The sequence below is a fragment of the Podarcis pityusensis genome (assembly GCF_964106645.2).
Source record: "Podarcis pityusensis genome assembly, chromosome: 17".
NCBI lineage: Eukaryota > Metazoa > Chordata > Lepidosauria > Squamata > Lacertidae > Podarcis > Podarcis pityusensis.
The window spans coordinates 11,006,197-11,026,748 of record NC_138042.1 but is presented as its reverse complement, the minus strand read 5'-3'; the positions used below and the strand labels follow the sequence as shown (position 1 = coordinate 11,026,748).

Here is a 20,552-nt window from a genome sequence, read left to right as displayed (position 1 = left end):
CACCTTGCCGACAAAGGTCCGTATAGTTAAAGCTATAGTTTTCCCAGTAGTGATGTATGGAAGTGAGAGCTGGACCATAAAGAAGGCTGATCACCGAAGAATTGATGCTTTTGAATTATGGTGCTGGAGGAGACTCTTGAGAGTCCCACGGACTGCAAGAAGTTCAAACGTATCCATTCTTAAGGAAATCAGCCCTGAGTGCTCACTGGAAGGACAGATCCTGAAGCTGAGACTCCAATACTTTGGCCACCTCATGAGAAGAAAATACTCCCTGGAAAAGACCCTGATGTTGGGAAAGATGGAGGGCACAAGGAGAAGGGGACGACAGAGGACGAGATGGTTGGACAGTGTTCTTGAAGCTACAAACATGAGTTTGACCAAACTGCGGGAGGCAGTGGAAGACAGGAGTGCCTGGCGTGCTCTGGTCCATGGGGTCACAAAGAGTCGGACACGACTAAACGACTAAACAACAACAACACAAATATGCTCACCCCCTGCCCCAGTCAGGACCTTCAGCTTTACTTAGATGAATGCTCTCTTTTTTAGGTCTTCTCACTGTGCAGAAGTGAGAGTTGCTCATAGAATATAATAGAGAAATGCAAGAATATAGCCCAACTGTGAAAGGGCAAAAGTGCCCCCGCCCTGTCAAAAACGAAGAGGACAGGATCTATTGCCTTTCTCTAAGCCAGTATTATTTTTTGTCAACAATGTGATTAATTTAAAATGCAACACATTTAAAAGAGCAACGTGCGTGCACTTCTGTGGAACAGAAGGCTTCTACATTCAGCTGAGCACTGAATTTGGGCTGTGAGATCCAAAGGGGCAATTTACAAGTAACTTGACCTTTGCTGCATCTCAAGAGTATTTTGGGCTGGAAATCCAAACTAGCCTCGGTGCATGGAGTTACTTTTTCAGTAAAAGCATGACTTCATTAGTCATTACTTCCCTGCAGTAAAAGCACAGGGACCCTCGTTGAAATAAGGAATAGTTGCGTGTGCATAGTGCATTAAAAATAGGAATAGAAATTGAGGTGGGGAAAATCCATCACATCTTTTACAAAAATAGACCAGCGTTAGAAAGGTGCACAATTTAGAAGAGGAAAAGGCCTTTTTATTGTTGCTTTTATTAAACAATGGAGAGTTTGGATCCCCCTTGACAAACAAGCCTTGCTTTAAATTCCCTACTCCCTTGCCTGCCACTCTGCTTCTGCCACCTGGTGACAAAATCCTGTAATTACTGCCTCTTTCTTCCCACTCCCTGTTCGCTGCTGTCTGGTGAAAGGAACCAAACAGCCACTCCAATTCAAACCTTTTCAAGACTCCCATGAGAGGTGGTAGACTCTCCTTCCTTGGAGGTTTCTAAGCAGAGGTTGGATAACCATCTGTCATGGATACTTTAGCTGAGATTCCTGCCTTCTAAGACTTTTCTCTCCACTGCACTTAATAATACAATTGCACCACCTCTTTTGTTCTTTGCTGCTGTCAATGGACTGCCCTGCTTACAGGAGCTCATGAGAATGCAAAGATGAACACAAATTTAAAAAACCATCCTAACACATCTGACTAGTAGTGGAACACACTGGACATAAATTGGCATGTTCCAGGGCTGTGCTAATGGCACCACTGTAGCTTGTAAAAAAGAAGAAGAAAGCATTTAAAAGTCAGAGAAAGCAAAGGGCAAGGTGACTGGGGGTTCTCCCATTCCGCTTCTGATAAGTTTTCCGTTTGACCCTCCGCCCCCAAAATCCAACAGCAAAATGGAAAACTGTAACCCTATACAAAGGTAAAGGTAAAGGGACCCCTGACCGTTAGGTCCAGTCGCAGATGACTCTGGGGTTGCGGCACTCGTCTCGGCTGGGCTTACTTCTGCACAGACACACATGGGAAGATGCTATGAGCTATTTTTCACCTCAGGTGGAAGATTTCCACAAAATATTAAACTAGGCAGCACTGTAATAACTGAAGATCTCCTAGCTTCTCACTAACAGTATCACAAAATACTTATTCAAGCACATATACTATAGGAAAAGGGGAGGCTTGGGGAAAGTCAAGAGAATAACAAACCCTATACAGTGGTACCTTGGGTTACATATGCTTCAGGTTACAGACTCCGCTAACCCAGAAATAGTGCTTCAGGTTAAAAACTTTGCTTCAGGATGAGAACAGAAATCATGCTTTGGCGGCGTGGCAGCAGCAGGAGGCCCCATTAGCTAAAGTGGTGCTTCAGGTTAAGAACAGTTCCAGGTTAAGTACGGACCTCCGGAACGAATTAAGTACTTAACCCGAGGTACTACTATACATCTTCAGAATAAGTTTTGGACAGAGCTCCTGTGGAGGTACAGCTCCTGAGAAATTAAATGTGAAGAACTGAAAGGGAGAGGGAATCAAAGAAAATTTCAAGACAAGGGGTGCTTCTTCTTTTTACTCATTTATTCACCATACCTGGCTGAGTCTACATGAACAATAAAGTGAAAATCAGGATCCTAGAAGAAAACAGACCATGTTCCTAACGGATCTTTTTCTTTGTTCCACCATCTTCAAAGGGAGATGATAAACTACAGCCACCAAGGCACATCAATGATGTCAATTTCCCTGACTCTCTCTTTCTGTTTGCTGGATCTGCTCCTCTGTCAGGACAACAGGCTTGTATTTCTCATCAAAAAGTTTCTCGTTGGCTTCCGAGTGGAGGTTATGGAAAGAAATTGTCCTGAGATGCTCTGGCAGGTGTTGAAACTCCTCCTCGTTAATGTCCGGATCCCGCATTTTGGAGTGCAGAACCCACCAGCGCCCCCAGAAGCCCACATCCAGGACTTGGCTGGGAACCTCCATCCAGCGTGGCTTCAGGTACTTGCAGTGCGCCTGGTAGAGATCTGCTCCCGCGTCAAAAGGAGCCTCGTAGACGAGGGAGAAGAAGAGCAGGCTCTGGAAGCGCAGCTGGCCCCGGTTCCTCAGCTTCGTCAGGCGCTGGACGTGCCCTTCCGAGCTGCTGCTGCGGGTCCAGGGCGAGAGCAGGAGGAGGGTGCCCGAGGCTTCCAGGAGGCTGGCCTCAAAGGAAGACTCACAGGGGCTGCGGAAGCTGCAGCCCACTGCTCCGGCCAGCAGTGAGAGGTAGAGCCCAGCTTTCCCCGGCCGCTGCCTGACACCCAGAACAACCTCTTTGCAGGCTTCGGCATAGTCGTGCAGGAGGCTCTTGCACCACAAAGCTGTGGACGGGGGGGGCGGGGGGAGAGGCGGGAAAGAAGAAAATAGGGATGGTAAGAACAGACGAAGAACCTGCTGGATCCGGCCAATGGCTTGCTCAACTAGTCCTGCATCCTGTTCTCACAGTGGCTAAACCAGATGCCTCTTGTGGGAAACCAGTGACTAGGATTTGAGAACAAGAACCACTATCCCCATGCCAAGGTTTCCAGCTGTGGAGGTACAGCACAGCCATCATTGCTAGTACCTGGCCTACGCAGAGGGGGGGGGGCAATCAGGTGCACTTGCCTCGGGACTCGGTGGGCTAAGCTGGCCAGAGGAGCCCCTCAGGGGCCTGCTGGTCTCACGCTGTCATGGCAAGAATGCCCCATGCCTCCCAGCTGACTAGGGGCTCCCACTCCAGGCCTCTGAAACACTCTACATGGGTATGGCTAGTAGCCTTGGCTGATAGCCTTGTGATTGTTTTATTTTATGTATTTATTTTGTAAGGTTTATGCACCTCTTGATTGTAAAAACCCTTACTTTGTGAAAAGACAAAACAGTAAAATTGAGACAAATTCACAACCCTACTTTAAAACATGCAAAAATGGAAGTACAGTGGTACCTCGGGTTACAGGCGCTTCAGGTTACAGACTCCACTAACCCAGAAATAGTACCTCGGGTTAGGAACTTTGCTTCAGGATGAGAACAGAAATCGCACCACTGCAGCGGGAAACCCCATTAGCTAAAGTGGTACCTCAGGTTAAGAACAGTTGCAGGTTAAGAACGGACCTCCGGAACGAATTAAGTACTTAACCAGAGGTACCACTGTTCTGATGCCATCCATAACCAGCAAAGTGGTACCTCGGGTTAAGTACTTAATTTGTTCCGGAGATCCGTTCTTAACCTGAAACTGTTCTTAACCTGAAGCACCACTTTAGCTAATGTAGCCTCCTCCTCCTGCTGCACCGCTGGAGCACGATTTCTCATCCTGAAGCAAAGTTCTTAACCTGAGGTACTATTTCTGGGTTAGCGGAGTCTGTAACCTGAAGCGTATGTAACCAGAGGTACCACAGTATAGGTTTTATTATGATTACAGGGATTATTATTGTGGTCATTTTGTGTCCGCCTCGTCCAGGGCCGGATTTAGGTTTGATGAGGCCCTAAGCTACTGAAGGTACTGAATGGGGCCCTTTATATGTCCAGCTGTCCTTTGTCAACAACAAATTGTCGCTGTTTTTGTGTTACATATATGCTATATGGTAATTTATGGACCCAATAGGTATCTCAAGCCATTTGCACATGTTGCCATGCAACCAGTCCATGCAGAATGTAGGCACCCTATATATAGAAATGAGCAAACCAGTGATATTTTAGGGAGCAGGCGGGGCCCATGACTTACATCATAGGAGCCTACACAACACAAAACACTGTTGTTGTATGTAGGTTTTATTTTGTTTTTTATCTTATATTTTGGAAATGTATATCCGGTTTTTTTACTTTAAAATTTTTTGGGACCCTAAGCTATAGCTTGTTTAGCTTATACGTAAATCCAGCACTGCCCTCGTCTCAGCGCTCTGTGCGGGACAACAATCCGCACCCCCTTTAATTCGGCGCTGCTCCTTGCTTGTCTCTAATCCTCTTTTAAGGCCTGCGGGAGAGAATTCCATAAACCTGACTCTGGTTAAGAGGAACCTGCAGCTGCGTGAGCTCCGCGCCGGAAGGAAGGAAAAGGCGGCGGCCCCGGGCCGAGGCAAAGCGCGCCCAGAAGGGCACGCGCCACCTCCTCCTCCCAGGGAAGCATGCAGGGCGGCGGCGGCGGCGAACCTCTCCCTCTCTCCCCGCCCGTCCCTCGGGGTGAGGTCTGAGGAAGCGGGCGGCGCTCAGGGCTCGAGCCCGGGCCTCCCTTTCAGCCACCCGCTCGCCCGTCCGCCTCACCTATGCGGCCGGTGCGGAGCCGCCCCCAAAGGCGCTTCTTCTCCGGGCTCGGAGGATCCGCCATCGCCGGCCTTTTCTGGGAGGACCGCGAAGCCGGACGCTAAAGCGCGACGGACCAGCTCAGCGGAGACCGGAAGGAGGAAGAGAAGGCCAGAAGCAGGCGCTCATAGAGATAGGAAAGGAGACCGGAAGAAGGAAGAGGTGAGGCGCAGGAGCTCGTAGATATAGGAAACTATTAGACTAGCTTTTTTAAAGTATTGTTTTGTTCTCTGTGTAAACCGCCGTGTGATCCTATGACGAAGGGCGGTATATATATTAAATTGTTGATTTATTTCATAACATCTAGACACCTCTTGGTTGTTTTAAAAAAAGCAAACAAAACACCTCGAAGCGGCTAATAAAAAAAGGCGAGAATTAGTGAAAATTTCTGCATTGCAGAGGGTTGGGCTAGATGACCCTCGGGGTCCCTTCCAACTCCCCAATTCTGGGATTCTTCGGACTTTTCACAAGCCTGCCCTGCTTTCTTGCTTCTGCCTTCGAGCAGAAAAACGCGCAGCTTTAAGTCCCGCCGGGTCGCTTTTCCTTCACGGGCTCCCTCCATCGCAGGCGATATTACAAGTGCAGCCCCGAAGCATCCGTGTCCGTGTGAAAACCCCGTTACGTGACCCACGGGGCCTCCAGTCTCGGCGTTTCCGAGTCTATGAGCGCCAGGGGCACTTTTGACGCGCGCCGGAAGCCGCGAAGGGGCGGCGGCGGTGCCTCGCTGGAAGCTGCGCCCTCGTCGCCGTCCGAGGCTCCTCTGAGCTCCTGGTGAGGCTGGCCGGGCTTCTCCCCCCCCCCCCCGCCGCCGCTGAGGGACCCTCGTGGGGTGGGCTCTGCCTGCTAAGCCCCTCCGCTGGGTGACGAGAGCCTCGCCCGGGTAAGGGGCTTCTGGCTGCCAAGGGGGGGGGCTAAGTTTGGGGGGGTCGCAGGCTCCGCGTGGCAAGGGGCCGGCCTGTGCGCTCTCTCAGGCCTCGAAAGTACCGCCCGGTCTCTGAGCCTGTGCAGAGTGCCTCCTCTCCCCCCCCACCCCAATGGACAAGGGACTGTGATGCTCAGGGTTCAGGGCTGTTCCCTTACGTGGCGCAGGCTTGCCATGGCAGAGGGAGGAGAGGTGCTTCCTGGAATATCCTAGAGTTGGATGGGGACACCCAGAGGGTCATCTAGCCCAACCCCCTGCGAGGCAGGATTCTCGACGCCAGTCCTCCCACCCCATACCAGACCCTGGTTAGCTTTGCAAAATGTGCCGCATGTTTTTATCTACGCCACTAGAAGGCTTACTGAGGGCATTTGAGCAGCAGCAGCTGGGAACCGTTTCGCGGCCAGTGCCAGATTTACATATAAGCTAAACAAGCTATCGCTTTAGGGCCCCACTCTCTTGGGGGACCCCAAAAAAATTAAAGGGGAAAAAACTGGATGTACATTTCCAAAATATAAGATAAAAAAACAAATAAAATAAAACCTGCATGTTGTGTAGGCTCATGATGGGCCCTGCCTGCTAGCCTGCTCCCCAAAATATCACTGGTTTGCTCATTTCTGTATCAATTACTTTGATAAAATACATTTGTTATGTGCAAATGGCTTTAGATACCTATTAGGTACATAAATTACCATATAGCATATATTCAACACCAAAAACAGCAACACTTTGTTGTTGACAAAGGACAGCTGGACATCTAAAGGGCCCCATTACCTTCAGTAGCTTAGGGCCTCAGCAAACCTAAATCCAGCCCTGCTTTCGTCCCAGCCATTTTTAAGTCAGAGGGCTAGCGGTGTCTCTGCCCCCCACCCCAGATGTTGTCAGACTACAACTAGGAGCTGTTCAACGGTGAAAAGGACTCTCTCGGAAGGCAGCGGACTCACCTTCCTTGGAGGTTTTTAAGCAGTGGTTGGGTGGCCATCTGCCGTGGATGATCTAGTTGAGATTCCTGCATTGCAGAGGGTTGGGCTCGATGACTCTCAGGATCCCTTCCAACTCTACAGTTCCATGATTCTAACTGCCAACGTCCCTGACTGTTGGTTATGCTGACCTGGGTCTGATAAGCGACCAGCAACATACGGAGAGGCACAGGTTACCCCCACGTCTGTTTTGAAGCTGCCTTTAACTGCCTCCTGTCCATACATCCCAACCCAACCATCTAAATGTACACATTTGAATGTCTATAATATATGCACCTGCCAGTTTATGATTATGCTTCATGCAGCTGAGGATGTGGGCTGCGGTGCATGAAGACTGATGCCATAATACAGTTCAGCCTTTAAGGTGCTTCAAAGCTCTTTGATGTTTCTGCCAACACAGTTTGTTATCTTTTCCAGGATAATCCAGTTGCATCATGGCTGCCCCAGATGAGCTCAAGTTTCATGGTGAGTGTTTTAATTCCCCTGAGTGAGTTATGGATTGTGGCAAGCTTTGGGCACCAGGCTGTGCAGTGTGCTTTCTCTACCCTCCTCAAAACTTCCCTGTTCATACATGTCCCACTTACAAGAGCATAACCTTTGTTGGATTATCTACCTTTCCTATCTCATTAGTGTTCCATACCAGGAATAGTCAGTCTACAGCTCTTGGAAGTGTTAGAAACTGGGACAGAAAAGCTAGGAGCCAAATGGCTTCTGGGACTTGGGTTGTGGGTGCCAAAATCGGCTGTGTAGTTGCTACTGGGTGTTTGTGTGGTTCAACAACACTTTTTATTTATTATTTTGATAAGGATGAACTAAGTGATAAGCAAATCACATAAGTGACAGATAGTTAATGTCACATTTTTTAGCAAAAATTGTTAATATGTGTTTCATTTGGTGTTTACAATAAAAATATTGCTACCGTACTTTGGTTTTCAAAACATTCTACTCTTTATTGTTAAACTCCTTAATATGTTGTCTATCCTCAAGGCTTCAGAGCACATGCATTTCAGTAATCCTCGAGTGTCAGATAGGCGCAAAAAGCAGCACCCAGACTTGCAGAGGTGTTTGCAAATGCAGAAACCTTCGGTGCAAAATGTGCCTGGCGCCCTGCTAATTTCAAACTCTGGCTCTTGGAGAGTACCCACCCCATAAGATAACTTTTGTCCAGCTGCTGAGCACTTGTCTGCTGTTAAGAGGGTTGAAGGAGCAAAGGTTGAACCTTGTAATGGGAGCAGAATCCATTGAAGGCAATGGGATTTACAGTGGAAGCCACGCATGTCTGTTCAGAAGTAATCCTAAACACACGGTAGGGAGTAATCCCCATGGAACACAATGGGATTATTTCTGAGTAATCATGCATAGGAGTAGCTGTGGTGGGACTTGAACTGGGGCTTTCCTGGCCCACAAATCATCGTATACAGCATCTCTCTCTTAGGTTCAGGAGAATATAATGAACAGTCTTTAAACTTGTGGAGAATTTTTGCTTAATGCAAAAAAAAAAACCAACACAACATGTTGTGAGCAGGCTGGAGGTTTTTTTTTTGGGGGGGGTGCTGATTTTTCTTTGGTGTAGATTGCTCCAGCTGCCTCTGAAGATAGGTAAGCCTACTTTGAGTTCTCAAGAAAACACAAGTTCTTTGGAAGTATCCAAGTTTTGTTTCTACCTTAAGCTAGGGTTGCCATATTTCAAAAAGTAGAAACCAGGACAACCTAAAAGTTATTGAGCTTTTTTGGGGGGGAAACCCCTCAAAAAACACAGGTTGAAGCTGGGAGGGAGAAATGCAGAAGTTCTACTCACTAAACAGTGGGGTCCTATACCTGTTCTTTCAGAATTTCAAACATTGCCTCTGGTACCACATGAAATTGTACCTGAAACGCCAGTGTGGTGTGATGGTTAGAGTCCAGCCTAGGACCTGGGAGACCAGGGTTCAAATCCCCACTTAGCCACAAAGCTCCCTGGGCCAGTTGCTCACTCACAGCCTGACTTACTTCATAGGGTAGTTGTGAAAATAAAATGAGGGTGAGGGAGAGCTATGTACGCTGGGATATAAATGTAATAAAGCAAAGCAAAGAATGTTAAAACTAGAGGAAAAAGCCGTCTAGGTTTTTTCACCTCCTCTGTTGGTGGCATCCTGGGATTTTAAGCCCCAGATGAGAAAATGGTGCAGCAACTGGCTTGGCTAACAATTTCTTCCAGACAAGTAACTTGGCAGCTCTGCAATAGGCAGAGCAAAAATCTACTTTTGCTCACCTGCAAAACTTCTTTCATTGAGTGTCACGCTATGGAAGTGCTGTTTTAGCTTTGAGCTACAGCGGCTCTAGAGCGAAATCTGATTGTGCTAGTATTTCTGTCCTGACTGCCTGGCATATTTTATTTTATTTTATTTTTTGCAGAATTTGACGAAGCCATAGATTTGCTGGCTGAGAATGTGGATGCCACCACTCCTAGCATCAGTGAGCGGCAAAGCCACACAACCGTAAACATGTCTTCCGGCTACAATGAGGAGCCTGAGGCAGAAGAGGAGGATGATAAAACAGAGGTGCTGCTGTTTCAAATTCTGTCCTGTATGTTGATTTATAGCTAGCTGGAGAAGCAGCTGCTTTGCAGCAGGAAGGAAACATAAGCCTAGCCAAGGGGCTACATCCTATGGACCTAGAAGAGAGTGGGAAGGAGATAACAGGTCAAATGGGAGCTTTGATGTAAAGCGCAGTGATTTACATAGATAAGGAGGATAGGAGGCATAGAATGCATATTACACCTGGTCTGTAGCAGTTGCACTGGTTCCCTCATAGCTTCCCAGCCCAATTTAAGGTGCTCTCTCGCATTTGTGTTGAAAGCCTAGGTAATGGGGCTCCAAATAGCGGAAAGAATGCCTCATTCCCTGTATAGACCAGCTTGGGGCTTAAATTCAGCAGAGAAGGCCCTCCTGGTAATTCTGTCTTACAGGTTTGGGGGAGCTTGTGAGATTACCTTCTTGGTGGTAGCTCCAAGAATGTGGACCTCCCTTTCCACAGAAGTTTGTCTGGCTTCTATTGTTTGCTTTGAAAAGGGAAGAATTTAGTTTTGTGTCCCGCCTGTAACGTGTTGTATGGAATTAGTGTTTTCAGGTAATGGGTGTGCTTTTTGTTTGTTGATGTTTTAAATGTATTCTGTGTGTTTTTAATATGCAGTAACCCACCCTGGAACCTTATTGTGAAGGGTGGGTAAGAAAAACAATAAATAACAACACAATGTGTGAGCGCGCGCACACACACACACACACACACACACACCCCACACAGAGGGCGAGGGAAGCACTTTGCTGTGCCACTCTACCTAATTCACTCTTGAGCAGCCAAAATTCCTATTGTTCCTTATGTGAAGAGTAACTGGAAGAATTTCCATAAAAATAATGTTCCCTAGTAATTATAGTTCCTCCCATAAGTTTCACCCCCCACCTCTTAACACACACAACTGCAGCCTGTGGAGTTTCCTCAAAGCTTGCTGAAAGGAGTTCCTGGGAGGAGAAGCATCCATGAAAGAAAGAGGTCTTCTTCTTGGATTTGGAATGAAGCACTCTGCCTCTTTTACTTTTCTTTATTAAAGTAAGAATGCTTAGGGCACGAGGTCAGGAGTTCTATCTTCGCAAGAGGCCCAGGGGTTGGTTTGTCTCACCCAAAATATCTTTCCTGGCCGAGGGCAAAGCAGTAACCTGCATTCTCATCCCTGCAGCTCTTGAGTTCCCAGAAGAAGCAATCCAGTTTCTGGACCTTTGAATATTACCAGGCTTTCTTCGATGTTGACACATACCAGGTAAGAGAATTTGTGTAGTTCTAGCTTCATAGGCGCAGCCAAGAATCAGCCACAGTTGACAAGATGAGGGAGCGTAGTAACTCAGCTTGCAAGTGACAAGCACAAGACCTGCTGTACAGTTTGCAGGTGGCCCTCCAGCTGGCCCAGGACCAGTGGTCAGGGATGATGGGAATTGTAGTCCCAAAACAGCTGGAGGGCCACGTTTGGCCACCACTGGGCTAGATGACCCATAGGGTCCAGTTCTGTTTCATGGATGGAGGCACAACCTCATGGCGGGCACATTTGTATTGTGCTTTGAGCCTAATTTGGCTCCAGGATTCTGCTGTGGCTGAATTACCGCCATTATTTTGTTGGGTACAAATTGAAGGTCTTCCTGATCGACTGATATTTTCAGGAGCTGAAATCCACAGCGGTGATGTTCTGACTATGGGGATGGAGATTTCCTAACCATGAAGTTAGAGTAACGAATTGAGTTCAGTCTTCCCTCCACCACAAGCTGGCTTGCTTGGCTTTGGGCAACCATATCACCAGTCTTCTCTCCATACCCTGACAATCGGGTCTAGTGCAAGGCATAGAAATGCCTGTACAATATTTCTAGTAGTTCCTGCACCTCCTGAGATGGGAAGCAAAAAGCCCTGCATCCTTGCACGTCCCCATGGGGTCCATTTTGCTGAGGCAAGGCCTATTTCTTGTTTATCAGGTGTTGGACAGGATAAAGGGGTCGCTGCTTCCGCTGCCAGGGAAAAACTTTGTATGGCACCATCTACGGAATAACCCTGACCTGTATGGTGAGTACAGAGAGGCTCAGACTGATGCAGAACACTGCCTCCTGCTTTGCAAAGTCTGGATTGAACTGTAAACTGTGATGTAGCATACTATGCCCAGGACAGAGAATGCAGCTTGCTCAGCATCCTGAGAAGCAAGTCCTGATTAAGCGGGGAGGGGGGTGATAGGAATTTTGAGGTCTTAGATATATGGTAGTGTTCATAAGTGTACCAACCAAGCACGTACATAGATCAGCACAGGATGACCCACCTGAAACCATTTTGATTACCAAACTGACCAAATGTTTTCCCTGCAAGGAGGGAGCCTTCCCATTGTCTCAGGAATTGAGTAATCAGCATTTTAATGGGTGACAGACTATCAGGAAAGACAATCAGGAAAGGCAATCAGATAACCTGGGGGGGGGGGGGAGGAAAAACAACAGTCAAATTTCTGTTTTAGACCACCTTTTCTGTGATGTATGTATGATGTTTCTGGGGGTGGTCTTGGTCTACAGGGTGGCAATTTCAAAAGTCTGTATAAGGCCTTACGCGCCATTGTTCTGGGTTCCTCCCCCATCCTTCGTGTGGTGAGGACCCTGTTGCAGCAGTTCAATAAAGATCAGGCTTACTAGCTGCTTTGCTTCTCAATATTTTCTGGTTGGCCTCTGTTATTTTCTCCTACCAATAGGGAACCTATGTGAGGATGCTATATGGGCTCTTGGATACCCCATAAGGGAAAAGGGCAATTTTTGTTTACAACAGGGGGGTGAAGCTTGCTAGTCATCTTCCAGAAGTGCAGTCTTTATTTCCTTGCTCTGTCATCCCTAAGTACATACCTTGCAAGTGGAAGGTCCCAGGTCAACCCTGGGCATCATCAGGCAATGGATGTCTGACCCCGGGAAAAGCCATGGGGAATTAGAACTAGATCAGACTTCCCCAGCTTGGTGCCCTACAGATTCTGCTTCTTCTTCTTTGGCGATCACTCATAGCCGAGTAAGATTGTCTTCCATGAACACGGTTTTAACAGTGAGTCCGTAAGTGATTGTGGAGGTCAATTCTGGATCCACACATCCTTCCACAGTGGGGACATAGGTTTCCGGGTGGGAGTCGATCACGTTGAGGGTTTGCCAAGCGTGCCTTCCTCTTAGCACATTTCTCCCTTTCGTCCCGTGTTTGAGCGTCTTCAAAGCCCATGACACCTTTGGTAAAGGCTGTTCTCCAATTGGAGCGCTCACAGGCCAGTGTTTCCCAGTTGTCGGTGTTTATAGTACATTTTTAAAATTTGCATTGAGACAGTCTTTAAACCTGTTTTGTTGACCACCGGCATTATGCTTTCCATTTTTAAGTTCGGAATAGAGTAGTTGCTTTGGGAGACGATAATCGGGCATCCGAACAACATGACCAGTCCAAACGAAGTTGATGTTAAAAAAGATTCTTCATTGATTCCGATTCTTTCTTACAGACTATTTGGACTATAGCTCCTATCACCCTTGACCCTTGGGCCAAGCTTGCTGGGATGATAGGAGTTAAGCCCCAAACATCTGGAGAACAGCAGGTTGTGGGGGAGGCTGCACTAGATCGACTGGTAGCCTAGCAATCTGTTACACTTTTGTGTGTCCAAGGTTTGTTCTTGGGGAATGTAGATTTCCCTCTAAGGCCTGCTCTACCAGGTGGCCTCCAGCGTTGTGCTGAGACACCTCCCCTGAGCCCCAGCTCTTTAGTTGCTTCCTTGTTCTGTATTTGGTAAATGAGTTCACAGTCGGCTCCATTCTTTGCCCCATGCTGAGACAAGAAGTCTGCCCGTCTTTTTTGGTCTTCTAATGTTGTATTTCTGCCTCTCACAGGCCCGTTCTGGATCTGTGCCACGTTGGTCTTCACGCTGGCTATCAGCGGCAACTTGTCCAGCTTCCAGGAGAAAAAGGGCAGCCCCCAGTTCCACAAAGGTGAGCAGTCGACGGGGGAGTGTCTCTTGCAATTTAAGCTTTATGCAATCATAACCCTTTTATATATTGGGTATTGCTGAAGGCACACAAAGAATGGGCAAAATAGAGATTTTTGGGGCGGGGAGGTAAAAAATAAGTTGCTCGTTACCTGCAAAAGCTTTTGAGCAAGGTGGCATACGGCCTACAAAAAAGCAGGAAACAAGAGCTGTAGTAATGACTCCTTTCTTTCCTACTGGGGATGTGTGAGATTGGTAAATGGACAGTATTCAGAATGCCTAAATTTTAGCTCCCAGATATCCTTAACTTCTCGCAGAGGAGCAGAAGCGTGTGTGTGTGTGTACACACATGCACAAAACTCCTTCCCTCCCTCCTTCTTGTGTTTACTTATCATAACTGAGAACTACTTTTAAAGCTTCCATTCATTTTATGACTAAGTTATGCTAAGGAGCTTTTGCTCCTCTTTGTCCCTGCGGGAGGGCAGGCAGAAGGCAAATATGTAGTGGCTTGTTCCTGGTAGGGTAAGCCCTGGTTACTGACCCTGCCAGTGCTTTTGCCTTGGAGCAAATGCTGCTCTTAATATTGTTTTCCTTTTCTTCCATAGTGTCCATTGCCGGAATAATTATCTACTGCTATGCCTGGCTGGTACCCCTTGCCCTGTGGGGCTATTTGCAGTGGCGAAAGGGGGTCCAGGTCCATGTGGACTCCTACACCTTCCTGGAGATGGTGTGCGTCTATGGTTATTCCCTATTTGTGTACATCCCCACTGCGGTGAGTAAGGCAAATGGGGTGGCAGGGAAAAGACTGGTTCATATGTCGTTTCTTTTCAGTTTGCAGAGCATAACGTTCCAGTAGAAAGTGCTCAAAAGTCCTGCTCCGTTGTGCTTTCCATTATTATTAGTAGTAGTATTAGTATTAGTATTATATTCATTCATTCCCTGCCCATCTGGCTGGGTTTCCCCAGCTACTCTGGGCGGCTCCCAACAGAATATTAAAAACACGATAAAACATCAAACATTAAAAACTTCCCTAAACAGGGTTGCCTTCAGATGTCTTCTAAAAGTCAGATAGTTGTTTATTTCCTTGACATCTGATGAGAGGGTGTTCCACAGGGCTGGTGCCACTACCGAGAAGGCCCTCTGCCTGATTGCCTGTAACCACACTTCTCACAGTGAGGCAACTGCCAGAAGGTCCTTGGAGCTGGACCTCAGTGTCTGGGCTGAACGTTGGGGGTGGAGATGCTCCTTCAGGTATACTGGGCCAAGGTCGTTTAGGACTTTAAAAGTCAGCACAAACACTTTGAATTGTGCTCAGAAATATACTGGGAGCCAATGTAGGTCTTTCAGGACCGGTGTTATGAGGTCTCGGCGGCCACTCCCAGTCACCAGTCTAGCTGCCACATTCTGGATTAATTGTAGTTTCCGGGTCACCTTCATTGCAGTAGTCCCAAGTGGGAGATAACTAGAGCATGCACCACTCTGGTGAGACAGTCTGCGGGCAGGTAGGGTCTCAGCCTGCGTACCAGATGGAGCTGGTAGACAGCTGCCCTGGACACAGAATTGACCTGCACTTCCATGGACAGCTGTGAGTCCAAAATGACTCCCAGGCTGCGCATCTGGTCTTTCAGGGGCACAGTTACCCCATTCAGGACTAGGGAGTCCCCCACACCCACCCGCCCCGTTTCCCCCAAAACTGTACTTCTGTCTTGTCAGGCTTCAGCCTCAATCTCTTAGCCGCCATCCATTCTCCAACCACCTCCAGACATTCACGCATTCCTCAAGCACTGCTAGTTTTGTGCAGTGGGATTTCAGCAATAAGGACCTGAATTAAAACTCAGAGCTGCCACTGGCTGAGGTCCTGTTTCTCATGAAGAGTGCATGAGATCTTACTCAACTTCCACTTCCTTCATTCACAGATGCTGTGGCTGATTCCTATATCCTGGCTGCAGTGGCTGCTGCTCATCTTTGCAGTGGGTCTCTCTGGCTCAGTTCTGGTTCTTACCTTCTGGCCAGTTATCCGCTCAGACACCAGGCTGGCAGCTTGCGCCCTGTTGGCTGTCATTGTTTCTCTCCATGTCCTTCTGGCTATTGGTTGCAAGGTATGTTCTCTTCTCTTCCCACTAAGCTAGGGCAAGGTTTGGAGAGCAAAATGCTACTTGTGCCGAGAGGGGAAGGAAAAGTAGAGGGAAATAAGCTGTGTACGATGCAGCCGCTAGAAAGTCAGATATTTCAAATGAGTTTTTAGCCTCGGAAGTTGCAGAGATTTTAAAGCAGCAAAAATACTCAGGGCTGGAAACATGATGATGTCATTGCATGATTTTACTATATAATTCTGGGTACCCTGTGGCAATTTAGTATTATGAACATCTCTAAACCAGCCTTTGCCTATCTGGTCGTGCAGGCAGGGAGTTGACTGGAGGGCAACAGGTTGACAAAATCTGCTCTGAACTTACAGTATTTGAGGTAGCTTTATACTGGACCCCTGAAAAAATTGTTAGAATATGATGTAAACATTGCATAGTGGAAGTACAGACGTACCTTGGAAGTCGAATAAAATCCATTCCAGAAGTCCATTCGACTTCCAAGGCGCGGCTTCCTATTAGCTTCAGGAGCATCCTGCAGTCAATCGGAAGCCGCGCTGGACATTCGGCTTCCAAAAATCATTCACAAACCAGAACAATCACTTCCGGTTTTTGATTGCTCGGGAGCTGAAAGGTTCAGGTTTACAGGTGTTCGGCTTCTCAGGTTCCACTGTATAAAGTAATTCTAATTATATCATACTGCTCATTGTGCCCAAAATTATGAGGAACAGAACAGGCATTTGATTAAGAAACAACAGGCTGTGATTTACCATTGAAACCTTTCTAGCAACAGTTCCAGCACTTTTAAGGCCCAACTAAAAGTTGGTCAGGAGCAAGACTTTGAGCTCATCAGAACTTTTCTTCAGACTGGTTGGATCACCAGGGGTGGGGGAAATGCTGCCAGATATAATGGGAAGGACATTTCTGGTGCAAAAAGACTTCCCCTTGTGACGACATCCTGGGGTGAATGGAGTAGCAGCGAGTGCTCTCACTTTGAAGATAGCAGCCATTTGGTTCTTCTGCTGGTGTACCTGCAAACCAGAGCTGGGGGGGCGGTGGGGTTTTCTCTTTATGAAAGCTGCATGCTGGTGGTGGGTGGGACTTGCCATAGCACAACGTAAATCGGATTTATGCGACACATCTCTATCCAGGCAGGCTAGAAGCATCAACCCAGTTAAATCCAGACAGGAATATGCACAAAGCTTATGCAGCAAGATTGGTGAGGGTTGTGATCCGGGGAGGGAAATGGTCAAGGAGGCAGCAAGGAGAAGCCTGTAAGGTCCCTGAACCCTGGGGTGTAAAGCTACACCCTTGATGTGGATTTTAATGTAATTAATGCATATATTGGTGCTGCTCACTAATTTGCAGCACAGTGGGAAATGTATATGCTGTGTCAGCAGAAGCCGAATTTGTAAATGACGGAATATGACTGGAACAATGAAGTTGATGAAGTCTGTAAGATCCCAGAGTGTTACTTGTATACATCGAGACCAGACTACTGCAATGCTGTTTATGTGGGGCTGCCTCTGAATAGGGTTCAGACCAGGGGTCCGCAAGGTTTATCTTGCCTGGGCCAGTTCACTCCAGCAGAGATCCCTCCGTGGGCTGGATCGTGCACAAGGGGTTGCGATTTCCGGCGCCTGTGCAGATGTGATTTTTGGCATCTGTGCATGCGCAGACGCAATTTCCAGCACCACGGAAGTGAGTCCCTGCGCTAGTTTAGTGCAGCACAGAGGGACTTGCCAAGCGGGTGGCTCGGTTTGGGGGTAGCTCATGGGCCGGTTAAATGACCCCATGGGCCATTTGTGGCCCATGGGCCTTAGGTTGCTTTCCCCTGGCTCAGACCCTTGCCCTTGTGCAAAATGCAGCAGACTGGGTACCTGCAGGGGCTGGGCTCTTATATCAGAGTAATAGGTTCCATGAATTGCACTGGCTGCTTGTTGGCTTCCAAACCCAATTCAAAGTACGGATCATAACTTCTAAAGCCCGGAACAGTTTGGGACCAAGTTTGGGCCATTTTACCTGTATGGGGCTGCTGGGCTTTGAAATCAGCTACAGAGCCTGTGCCTGCAGATTCACCACAAGGTAGTCAGGCTAGAGGGTGCAAAAGATGTTTTTTTTCAGCGACAGCCTCTCAACTATGGAACTCCCTTCCTCAAGAGATAAGTTTTGCTCCCTACTCGTCTTAAGCAGGCCCTAAATATATTTTCAGTCCACCCGAGAAAACTGGGGGGAGTTTTTAATTGAATATTACACTCAGTGTAGTATTGGGATTGTTGGCTGTCTGTGATGATTTGTTTTTTGCTAGTTTCATATTTTTAGTCTTAATTTGTAGAATTTTAATAGGTTTTTAAACATTTTATACTTCCTTGATTGTGAGCTGCTTTGAGAATACTTTGGGTTTTGAAGAGAGACAAATGTTAATAAATATTAGTATTAATATTCTAACATTCCTTAAAAGCTTGGTTTATTTGCTTTTTGCTGTCTTTTCGTTTTATATTTTTAAACCTCAAAGTCTATTAAGTACAACATAAGAAAAATAAATGAGCTGTTTTGCAGCTAGCCCCCCCCCCCAATCCATTTTTTCCTTTGTTAAACTCCCTTCACTTTGTCTTGTGTTTTCATATACTTTTAGGCATGTTATAAAAAAATACAGTTGGTGTTATGGCGTTACAGTGTGGACTATTCACATGCATGCATTTCAAGGTTCGGAAATGACACTGTAGGCTGAGACAGAGGTGTGCGATGTGCTCAGGATTAGTCACATTCTGCCTGCAACACTGAACTTAAATGAGAACTCTTAAGCAAACTCTATGGCCCCACCTTGGTAGTGTCAATACAAACTCCACAGCCAAGATCCAACAAGGATGTGGACTATTGTTCTTACGCACATGCCTCAGGGCTGGTTTGGACATCCTGTACAAAGCTCTCGTCTAATAAACAGGGAAACAGTTATAGCTGGATATCCAGCCTAACGTGGAATGGGGGGGATTAAATTACCCAGCTAAAGTGAATCCAGTTTTCCCACTTACATTTCAAGTATTAGTACATGCCGATTGCAAATGTACAGATTTACTGTCTCACTATGCTACCCTAGGAAAATTCAGTTTCTTAAAGAAAACTTTGTGCTCTAGAGATTGGAGTATTATTTATACTTCTTCTGCCATTTGCCAAACTGGATTAGGATGGTAACAAGAGAAACAGTTACACAATGTTTCCAAACCTGATTCCCCCGGCCCCGGCATACTGACAAATCTATGTATTTTTGGCGCGTGCAGCTAAGCCTTGAAGAAACAGGTACTGAAAAGTTTCTCTGTGAAACGTAAAATAAATGGTAATGCTTGCTCCCTCAGCAACTTGCAGAACAGGGAAGCAGGCACATCCCAGTGGGCTACTCTAGAGAATATATGGCATCTCCAGCCCTTAATATAGGACTTTGTTTTGCTGTTAACTTGGTAGCAGGTAAGTAGCCCAAAAACAATTTGACACGGGTCATGTATTCAGTTTGAGACACGCAAGTTTTGCATTTGCTTGTTTGCTTTCAGGTTTTGATTAAACCAGAGTATTCTTCAAAGTGCAGTCAATGAGTTTTCAAATTAACTTGTTGATTCTAGGTGGAGGGAGGCAAGCCTGCTTGATTTCTACAGCTGATTAATTTTCTTCTCTTTGAAGCTGTATTTCTTCCAGAATGCAACCGGCACACCTTCTCATCCCACGCCAGCTGCTCATTTCGGCAGAAGCACACCGCCTCACCCGGCCAACCACTCCAACTCGCATATGTGAAAGGCAGCTGGTAAGAACTTCTGGCCATCCCGTATGGCATGCAACAGATGCTAAAAATGCTGCTGGGTGTCAGATATTCTTTGTCAAAGCGCCCACTGCTCCCCAATCCCCACCCCTACCAATGGAAGCATAGGAACTAATGTGCTTCTGGGAGAGGTAACAAGGGGTTGGCATCTCTCATCTTTCTCCCTTAGTGCATGCCCTACTTACAAGACCTAACATCTCTGTTGCAGACACTTTCATCATGAATGTCTGGCCTCAGGGAAAGCCCATGGGCGAAGGACGGTGCACACTCATCCAAGAGGCAAAGAGACACCTGAGCTGGAACAGGGACCAAGCTGCATCACCTCACCATTTCAAGACTTTTGTTGTCCTACTTCAGCCAGCCATGTCACTAAGGTGCCCAATTTGCAAAGAACCCGACTTTTGGAAACAAATTTAAAGGCCTGGCTGTTAACATCACAAAACGTTACTTGGGGTGGATGCAGCTGCCTTTTGCTCCTTCACCACAGGATGGGCCTGCAGTCCTGACAGGGCTGCAGAAAGCGACTGCATGGAGTGATTATCTATTGTTCCCCTTCCAGTTAAATCTTTGGTAACGGCGGGATGTAGCAGAGTCAGCTGATGGCTGAGACTTTTTAGATCCTCGGTGAGTAAGGGTAGATGATCAGGAATAGAAGTAAGAGCTTCTTTGGAGGGAAGCTTGAATGAGAGGGAGGTTGAGCACTTCAGATTACTTTGATTTAGTGTAGCTACTTGATTTTGTTTTCTATGGAAAGCTAATTTAAATAAAACTGCCTTTTAAGAGGAGTGTGGCTCTTTCCCAGCTTCTTTTCCAGCCAACACTGTCGTCCTCTGTGGCCACATTGTGTAACACAGGATCAGCGAAAGTAGCCATGTAACATGCTGTCTTTGTCTGTGAAAAAGGGTGACCGAAAATCTGGTAGATCATGCACCTAATGGCATGGGTGGAAAACTACTGGGTTTCCTCCTTGAGAATTTTGTACCCAAGTCTGAGGTCCTAAAGGCAGCCATTGTACAGAGTGAGAGTCTCTTAACTGTATGTCAAAAATAGATGCTTGTCTTTTGAAGATGTGAACGAAAGGGAAATGAGCTTTGTGGAGTCACATCAAAACCTGA

At 47.0% G+C, this 20,552-nt stretch overlaps 2 protein-coding genes across 4 annotated transcripts; one reads left to right on the top strand and one right to left on the bottom strand.

The window, feature by feature from the left end:
- Window positions 1–2,411: 2,411 nt before the first annotated feature.
- TIMM29 (translocase of inner mitochondrial membrane 29) lies at window positions 2,412–5,269 on the bottom strand. The gene is made up of 2 exons (XM_080987955.1): window positions 5,115–5,269; window positions 2,412–3,202 (listed from the first exon to the last, which is right to left on the bottom strand). The coding sequence occupies exons 1-2, from the start codon at window positions 5,176–5,178 to the stop codon at window positions 2,583–2,585; spliced, it is 684 nt and encodes a 227-aa protein (XP_080844081.1). The 5' UTR covers window positions 5,179–5,269; the 3' UTR covers window positions 2,412–2,582.
- A 22-nt stretch (window positions 5,270–5,291) lies between these two features.
- YIPF2 (Yip1 domain family member 2) lies at window positions 5,292–20,222 on the top strand. 3 transcript variants are annotated; one of them, XM_080987931.1, is made up of 10 exons: window positions 5,292–5,315; window positions 7,470–7,517; window positions 9,447–9,592; window positions 10,765–10,845; window positions 11,546–11,633; window positions 13,454–13,552; window positions 14,154–14,320; window positions 15,465–15,647; window positions 19,302–19,422; window positions 19,646–20,222. In XM_080987931.1, the coding sequence occupies exons 2-9, from the start codon at window positions 7,487–7,489 to the stop codon at window positions 19,410–19,412; spliced, it is 906 nt and encodes a 301-aa protein (XP_080844057.1). In that variant the 5' UTR covers window positions 5,292–5,315; window positions 7,470–7,486; the 3' UTR covers window positions 19,413–19,422; window positions 19,646–20,222. The 3 variants fall into 3 exon arrangements, with proteins under 3 accessions (XP_080844057.1, XP_080844056.1, XP_080844055.1); XM_080987930.1 differs by lacking the exon at window positions 5,292–5,315 and adding an exon at window positions 5,523–5,924; XM_080987929.1 differs by lacking the exon at window positions 5,292–5,315 and adding an exon at window positions 5,873–6,033.
- Window positions 20,223–20,552: the final 330 nt, after the last annotated feature.

Excerpts from the sequence above, each read along its gene's own strand:
- YIPF2 (XM_080987931.1), top strand. The coding sequence starts at position 7,487 with ATGGCTGCCCCAGATGAGCTCAAGTTTCATG. Across the intron at positions 10,846-11,545 it reads TCGATGTTGACACATACCAG|GTGTTGGACAGGATAAAGGG; the intron begins GTAAGAGAATTT and ends CTTGTTTATCAG. Across the intron at positions 11,634-13,453 it reads GAATAACCCTGACCTGTATG|GCCCGTTCTGGATCTGTGCC; the intron begins GTGAGTACAGAG and ends TGCCTCTCACAG.
- TIMM29 (XM_080987955.1), bottom strand. The coding sequence starts at position 5,178 with ATGGCGGATCCTCCGAGCCCGGAGAAGAAGCGCCTTTGGGGGCGGCTC. Across the intron at positions 3,203-5,114 it reads GCTCCGCACCGGCCGCATAG|CTTTGTGGTGCAAGAGCCTC; the intron begins GTGAGGCGGACG and ends CCCCGTCCACAG.